The sequence below is a fragment of the Carlito syrichta genome, unplaced genomic scaffold, assembly GCF_000164805.1.
Source record: "Carlito syrichta isolate Samal-C Ts95f unplaced genomic scaffold, Tarsius_syrichta-2.0.1 Scaffold82255, whole genome shotgun sequence".
In the NCBI taxonomy this organism is placed as follows: Eukaryota; Metazoa; Chordata; class Mammalia; order Primates; family Tarsiidae; genus Carlito; species Carlito syrichta.
Genome location: NW_007026351.1, coordinates 271,877 through 280,333, shown reverse-complemented (window position 1 = coordinate 280,333; position 8,457 = coordinate 271,877). Strand labels below are relative to the sequence as shown.

The window sequence follows — 8,457 nt, the reverse complement described above, 5'->3', positions numbered from 1 at the left end:
CCCGCTGCGGAGTCCGTGACCCCCCGCTGGCCTGCCGCCGCCGCCGTCGAGGCCGCGAGTCGGGGAGCTGCCCTGCCCACTCCCCCGCGCCTTCCTGGAGCAGCGCCGGAGCCGCCGAGCCCCTGTCCCCAGCTCTGCCAGACCCTGCGGTGGCGGCAGCAGCGCACTCGAGAGTGGGTGGCCAGGCACCCTCAGGTGCCCGAGGCCCGGGCGCAGGGCCCCATCCGGGCCTGGTCGGTGCTGCCAGACGACTTCCTCCCACTGCCTGCGGAGCCTGCCTCGGAGCCGCCGGACGCCCCTCTTCCCTCTCCCTCGCACCTTCCTGCCCTTCCGGATGAGTCGTCTGCGTCCTGGCTGGGGCCGCCGTCGAGGACCGTCTTTCGCAGCATCCGTTGCCAGCTGTCTCTCCAGGATCTGGATGACTTCGTGGAGCAGGAGAGCCACAGCAGCGAGGAGAGCAGCGGACCCCGGGAGTCCCCTGCGGGCTCTGAAGATGGGCTGCAGCTTGTCCCTGGAGCCCCAGACTGGGGCAAGCTCAGGAATCCGACTGGGGGCCTTTCAGCGTCTCCAAAGGAGGGCAGCCCCAGCGCAAACCCTCCTGGCCTCAGGAGTGCAGGAGATGGTCAGGCCTCTGGGCAGGTCCCCGCAGGGGCCAGCGGCCTTGCAGACCACCCCCAGGAGCCCAAGCTGTGGAGACACCTCCGGCAGAGCTCTCTGAGAGGGAGAGCTGAGTTGTCCTCCTCTGACGAGGAGTACCTCCATGAGGGCTTCCTCAAAAGGAGTCGGCGCCCACCTCGATGCAGGAGACCCTCTAAGGCAGGAGTGGTGCCCAGCCCGAGGGTGGATGCTACTTTGACACCCAGACTTACAGAGGTCAAGGCTATGGTAGCTGAGCGGGGCTGGCCTCACAGCTCCCGAGCCCCCACATCCTTGGTCCCTCATAGACTTTCTGAACACAAGTCATCCCTGGTACCCCTGGATGCCAGGGAACACGAGTGGATTGTGAAACTTGCCAGTGGTTCCTGGATGCAGGTGTTAACTTTGTTCTGGGAGGACCCCCAGCTGGCGTTGCACAAAGACTTCTTGACTGGGTACACTGCCTTGCACTGGATAGCCAAACATGGTGCCCTTGGGGCCCTTCAGGACCTGGTCTCAGGGGCACAGAAGGCAGGGATCTCTCTTAATGTAAATGTGAGGTCCAGTTGTGGGTATACTCCACTGCACCTGGCAGCCATTCACGGCCACCATGCGGTCATCAAATTGCTAGTGCAAAGGTTTGATTCTCAGGTGAATGTCCGGGACAGCAGTGGGAAGAAGCCATGGCAGTATCTGACCAGTAATACCTCTGGGGAAATATGGCAGCTACTGGGAGCCCCTCGGGGCAAACCCATTTTCCCTGTCTATCCCTTAGTAAGAAGCTCTTCCCCCACAAGAAAGGCCAAGAGCCGGGAAGTATCTAGAAATGTCACCCGAAAGACGTCCCTTGCTGCACGACTTAAAAGCCAGCACACCAAGTGGAAACTGGCCAACCAGTACGAGAAATTCCCTAGTCCAAGGGGAAGAGAAGAGTACAGTGACTGAGGCGGACCTCTGTCTCCAAGAACGCCACCGTGCCCTCCCTCCTGAGCTCCTCAGCAAGAGAATACAGGGGGAATGGAAGCACTGTGGAGAAACTGGGGGAGAGTAAGGGCAGGTGAGACAGCCTGTGAAGCTTTGCCTCTCTAGAACTTGCCTTGGCACATCCTGGACCTCAGGGGTCACCCACACTTTCTGAAGTCAAGGCTTTGAACCGGTGAAACCTAGACAAGGGGCAGAGCCAGGTGCTCAAAGCCCAGGGGGCATTCTTCTTTTCCCTTGCCACCATGGATCTGGGCACTAAGTCACATTGATTTCTGAAGCAGCAATCCCAGGCCTTGGCTAGAGAGGGAACAGATGTCAGCAAGAGAAGCAATTCAAGGAACACAATCCTCTCTGACTAGTAGCTCTCTGGCTTCTACTCATTTGGAGAATAAGTCTTGGCTGACAGTGAGAAGCACCAGGTTTGAAATCAGATGGCGCTTTTTTTTTTTTTGGCATTCAAATCAGTGAAATAAAATTATTACTGGAGAGTAGAATTTGATTTAAGAGATTCCTCAGTCTGATCAGAGAAGCAGTTGGTGAAGATCCAGTCAAGACATGGACTCTGCTCCCAAGAGAAATGACTGACATTCAGGCCCTGCTTTTGTGTATCAAACCAAAAGGAACTTTCCACATATAAAAATCATGTGGTTCATTTGCATAGTGACTGAAACCATCTTTCATGGAAACTCCCTGTGTAACAAAAGAATTGTCATTACTAGATTTCAGTAAGTTTGAATGACCAATGTTCATACACATGAAAAGAGAGAAATGATTTCACTCTGGGGAAGCAGTAAGGCTTAAGCGAATGCCTCCCCACCAGGGACTTTCTAAGCTGCTAAATGTAATTTTATTTGCACTAAACTTGTTGCCAATTAAGATTAAATATTAGCCTTGAAGTACTGTATATGTAACAGGAAGTGCTCCTTTTAATTGCTTGTGAAGAGACTGATTATTGTGGGTTCGTGGAATGAGAGACTGACAAGTCTATAAACTGCCATAGAACATCAAGATTTCAGAATGTAATTTCAAAGAGGGCTAAAAAATTAAATGTTCTGTGGAAATTGTCGGTTTCTTATGGGAATGTTTTCATGTGTTATGGCAATGATGCTGCATTTTAAAAGTATTTTTGTGTTTTCTCTGGTAATTTTCCCCCATTAAAAGATCAATATATCTTTATAATTTGTTGTACCTTTGTTGATTACTGTTTATTTTCTTCTTTACAAAATTGATCTCAGTATCAAATATTTTTGTTTCTTTGGTGTTTTACTTTATAATTTTGCAGAAATGAATATCTCAGTGCTACTAGAAAAATATAGGCATAATAAATAAATCTAAGGGCTTTTTTTTTTTTTTACCAAAAACAACTATATAAGAGATGAGACTTGGAAAATCAAATCAAGAAAAAAAGACAACCACAGATGGTAGGGGCATGGTTTGAAGAGATGAAAATTCAGAATATGGGATAAACATCTATGCAAATACTCTAGTAAACTACTAGAAATCTAGTGATTTTTCAAGGAAAAAATTAGAGGAATATAAACTTTTTTTTAAAAAACCAATGAATTTTTTAAAATCATATTGTTATCACTATATCAATTTATCCAACAAATATGTTTGTGTAATGCTGTGGGATTTATAAAGGGAAGTGGGACATGATCTCTGCTCTCTTGAAACTTAAGATCTAAAATATTTATTTTTTATCACTTTCTACCCTATCCTATCTTGCTCCAGTGTCTTTTAAAGCTGTGTTCGATTAGATAATAAACTTGTAAAAATGAGATAAAGAGGAAAAAAAAAAGGTGGTACCAGGAATGAGGATAAACAACTGCAGTTAAGAAAAAAATTTCAAAGTGTCATAAGTACAAAGCTAAGTGCTCTGAGGTCAGGGGTGGGGATGCAGGGGTGGAGACAGAGAGAGAGGGAGACAGAGAGAGAGAGAGACAGAGACAGAAAGAGACACAGAGAAAGAGAGAGAGGAGAGAAAAAGATAGAGACAGAAAGAGACAGAGAAAGAGACACAGAGAGATATCCCTGTGGGCTGGAAAAATCAGAGAGGGCTTCCTGGAAGCCAGTGAATGATACTGGTTATCCTAAGAAACCAGCTTTGTTAGTTCTACCACATTCTTGACTTCTGCCAGTGTGTGATTTACATAGCACTGGTACTGGCTGATTGCTCATTGGTTAGAACACAATTCTTAAATCTCAAGTTGGTCCTCATAGAGACCTGTCCTGTCTCTCTGGACTTTGCCTGCCTGTCTTACCTGCTCTGGTAAGCTCACTCAAGGGTGATCTCTGAGCTGGAAGATGTGTAGCTCCTTCCTCAGGGTTCTAGGATGATGTTGGATAATATGGATATACAAGTAAATTGTTTGTTTCGGTTTTCCCAAAGACTTGAAACATCTGGAGATTAGAGAATATATTTTCAATTCATCCACATTTACCATATATTTATGGAGCTTCTACTATGTGATAAAGACATAATTCCTGTCTTCGACAGCTCATAGTCTACTAGGGAAGGCGATGTAGGGTGGGGTCACTGAAAAATCCAGCACAGTGAGGTAAGTGCATAGACACGTGATCAAGACTGGGAATGCGGAAAAGAGGCTACGTATGAAGCATTTTCTTTTTCTTTTTTAGATTGGAAAATATAGTTTATTTAAAAAGTAAATTAGAGAAGAAAAAAGAGATTCACCACCCCAAGGTAGGGGAGGTAGGCCAAAGTCAAGAAACATGGCAGCCATAGCTCAAGGAGCCATGTGGGCACACCAGAACTTAACAAAGCAATGGCCACAAAGCATTTTCTATGTGCCAGCCTCTATGTGTATGCCGACCTCCTCTATACATGTTTAAAAATAATATTTTTGAGACATAATTCACATACCACACAATTAATCTATTTAAAATGTATAGTTCTATGGTTTTAAGTATAATCAGAGTTATGCCACTGTTGCCACAATAAATTCCCTTATAAACTTGAGAACCACTGACCCAGGCAATAAGGAACCAGTGACAGTTTAATGCAGAGGGGTGACATATAGGTTAGGGTGAAACAAAGATTCCTCTTGATACAGTAAGAGAGATAAATTTGGAGCAGAGACAGTTGAACTATTGTAATATCTGAGTTTCATATTGGGAATATGAGGAAGTGGACTCAAAGCTGGACAAGATGATAAGTTTTCTTTCCGTGATGGGGACAGAAAACTTTGTTGAGGGGGCTGACTTTGTTGGGAAGAATTAGGTAAGATCCAGAGGAGCCTCTCCATTTCCTCTCACCTCCAAAAATGCCCTAGTTTTGTAATTAAATCACTTCATTTCTGTGGCAACCATCCAGGTTGGTGGTGGCACTGAATTCAAGAGTAAATTCAATCTCAATACAGGTTATTTATCTTAACAGGGCAGCTCAGTGTGCTTGGGTTTGTTGACATCAAAACAAATGTAAAATGGTTAATGAAAGGTAAGATAGTATGAGTATCTTGTCCTGGTTTGGACCTTTAACATCTCAGTTTTCTTATTTGTAAGATGGAAACATATTCATAGCAATAGAAGATGGTTTTTTTGTTTTTTTGTTTTTAAAGAGGATAAGATGTATTAATACCTGTACAAAGTCCTTAGAAAAAGTCTGGTACATGGTAAATACCCAATACTTGTTTGCTGTTAGTATTTAACACCATTTCAAATATATAGTTCACTTAAATTTCCATCTATGCAGGAGACAAAGAAATCTGCTAGTTGATTAGGAAGGTGCCACGAGAACAAAATGTACTGATAAAGCCAAACACGTTTCCTCATGCTTCTACATTAAAGAGATGCTTGGGTTTCTCACTTCAAATGAAAAAGGCTACTAACTATCTTTTGTGTGTAACAATCATGAACTATTATGGAATGTCATTACACAGAATTATGTCTAATTGAAGTCACATAACTAACAGAAGTCAAATTAGCAGTCCCGATGTAGCCTGGAATGGACACTCAGGCAGAACTCTGAAGGGTTGAGGCCTGTGGAGCAGTGAGTGAGTGAGTGTGTGTGTGTGTGTGTGTGTGTGTGTGACCACTATCACTCATGAAATGTGAAAAATCCAAATTCACGCAGCAAACTGTATCATAATTCTGCTAATTTGTGAAGATGAAGCCTTAGTGAATTGTATTACAAATTACTGACCAGTCGAACAATTCCTTCTTCATGATGTGGAAATAGTACTTCTTGATCCCTGGCTACCAGGTTGGACTCTTAGTTTCTGTTTTGTATGAGCGAGGAGGAGAGGGAGGAGGGTGGGGGAAGGATTTGATCCTTTTGTGTATTCAGACTTCATCTGTCATCACAGTCTGAGCCTCCTTCTGCATCTGGCTCAGCATCCTCGCACAGCTCAGAGGCTGGAGAGGTCTTCCGAGTGTGATCACAGCACCGAGGGGCCCAGGTGAGGTCAGGGGGCCTGGGGGCGGGGTGAGGATCCAGCAGGGCCTGGAGGAGGAGATGACAGCTGAGCTGGGTCTCCAAGAATGAGCCATCATCACTTGGCCAGGGTCTCCGTTTCCACGTTGTCACTGGAGTGGAATTTACAGAATACAACAAATCGATGGCGTGGGCTCAGGTTAACCAGCTTTGTGCAAATGCCACTTTTTTCTGCCTCCCCTGCGAGGCCGGAGTCCCACAAGAATGGAGTCCTCTGCCCGCGTCACTCCCTGCGGGTTGGGAAGAGGCGCGCGAAACTGTTTGTTCCTGCGAGGCTGTCAGCTCCTTGAGGGAGAAATGCCATCACTCTTGCTGATCCCTGGTTCAACTTGTGCCCGGTGAGGGCCTGGCACGTGGTCGACACAGCGGGCAGTTCGCTGACTGAGTCACTGATGACAACAGAACACAGGAGCAGGGCTTGAAACTAGGAACATATCCCAAATCCTGCCTTCAAACAGGAAGCCGCAAATTTTTTTTCCCTTGTGAGGGTGAGGCAGAAACCAGCTTTTTATTATGGGTGAGATGGGGCCTCCGGGGAAGGAGGCGGTGGGAGAGGGAACAGGTGCTGCCATGGGTCACAGAGGATGGTGATGCGGGAGAAGGGTGGGAGTGGGCACAGCCGGGAGATAGACAGACTCAGAGGCTCCGTCCGGAACCTTCTCTCCAGACAGCGCACCTTTCTGGCTGGAAGCAGCGGAGCAGCTCCCGACTTCCGGTGGAAACGGTGGCCATGTGACCTCAGCCTAGCCAATCCACCCCGGCCACAGTGATTGGCTGAGGCCTGGCCATGTGACCAACCCTCGGGTTGGACCGCAGCGAGGAAGGGCTCTACTTCCGCTTGGGGGCGGGGTGGATGGGGGCGTGTGAGTTTCCCTAGAAGGAAGAGCCCGCTGAAGGGACACCGTCCGGAAGGAAGGGAGCGGTGCTGAGAGGTCGGTGGCTCGGGGTGACTTCATCCAGCGGCTGAGTTCTGCCGACGGGATGTTGGCCTGGAAGTAGCCGGGAAGTGCATCTTCGGACGTCAGCAAGTCTGTGCAGCCGCGTCTTAGGACGCCCTCCTAGTTGGGGTCTGCATCTGGGGGTCCCATGCAACCGTCCTCGCGACCGTCTCTGCACGAGGAGACTCCGTGTATGGGCGTAGCCCCCTAGCTGCCCAAGGATGGGGCCTCCTGGTGGCCATGAAGGTCACCCTGGAGGTCGGCCGACTTCCAGCCTCCAGACCACGGTCCAGTCGTGAAGCCCTCTATCGAGCTTGGTTGTGAGGTCTACACCGCGGACCGTGGCTCTTAGCCAGCCTGGGAGAGACCCTGACACAACCACAGGCGGGAGGAAGAGGCCGAGGGAGTGTCGGCCATGGTTTCTGTTTGCACACCGCCGGGCAGGGGTCATCCTGATGACTGGGCGCTTCCCTGGGCAGGCCAACCACGGAGTTAAGGTGACGGACTCTGCTACGAAGGCTGGAAGTGGGTCCCTTCGGGGGAATCCCCCTATGTGGTGGGGAATGCTTCTGAGCCTAAAGAGTGGGGCCCCTCCGCCCTGTCCAGGCCTGGAGTCACCCTACACGCGGGGACATAGACCTGCGTTTGTTGGGCAGGCCTTGTGGAGTCAAGGACGCTGGTGCAAGACCGGGTTCTTCCTTTCCAGAGACTTGACAGACACTCGAACACACTCCTGGGAGAGGCCTGTGCTGGACTACGTCATGGGCGCCCACAGATCAACACGGGCCGGGAGAGACACCAAGGCCATGCTGGGAGCCGCTTCAGACTGTCAGAGGTCCCGAAAAAGCTCACGACATCCATGGGCTACGAGGCAGGCCACCCAGGCCACCTGCTGGGATGAAAATCTGAGGATGCCGTGGCCGTCCTGGGTCCTTGGGTCCGGGAACCCCGATGTGCAGGCTCCATCGTCACAGTGAAACTTGTGCCTTCAGTAGATCCCACCCACTGCAGCCCTTCAACTCCATCATCTGCGAAAACTCAAAAAATGAAATACAAACTTGCCGGACGCTGTGGCTCAGGCCTGTACTCCCAGCACTTTGGGAGACCGAGGCAAGAAGATAGCCTGAGCCCGGGTTTCGCAACCAGCCTGGGCAACTTGGTGAGACCTCATCTTCACAATAAATGAAAAAATTAGCTGGGCATGGTGGCGCGCTTCTGTGGTTCCAGCTCCTTGGAAGGCTGAGGCGGAAGAATCGCCTTAACCCAGTAGGTCGAGGCTGCGGTGGCGTTGAGTGTTTCACTGCACTCCAGCCTGGGTGACAGTGAGACTACGACTCAAAAAAAAAAAAAAAATACAGACTTGTTGAGAATATTGGGGAAAGGGCGCAGCTCATATGCTTTTCATTTGTTCACTCAAGTGTTCCCAAAGTGTCTTATCATTCAGGGCTG

General features: G+C 48.8%; 1 protein-coding gene across 1 annotated transcript in view; it reads left to right on the top strand.

Annotated features, from left to right (window-relative positions):
- Positions 1-1,716, top strand: part of SOWAHB (sosondowah ankyrin repeat domain family member B) — a 3,732-nt gene extending 2,016 nt beyond the window's left edge. Inside the window, exon 3 of the mRNA XM_021711141.1 lies at positions 13-1,716. Within this exon, the coding sequence (XP_021566816.1) occupies positions 13-1,581 (1,569 nt within the window). The 3' untranslated portion in view covers positions 1,582-1,716. The remainder of the gene's footprint in view (positions 1-12) is intronic.
- The last annotated feature ends 6,741 nt before the right edge of the window (positions 1,717-8,457 follow it).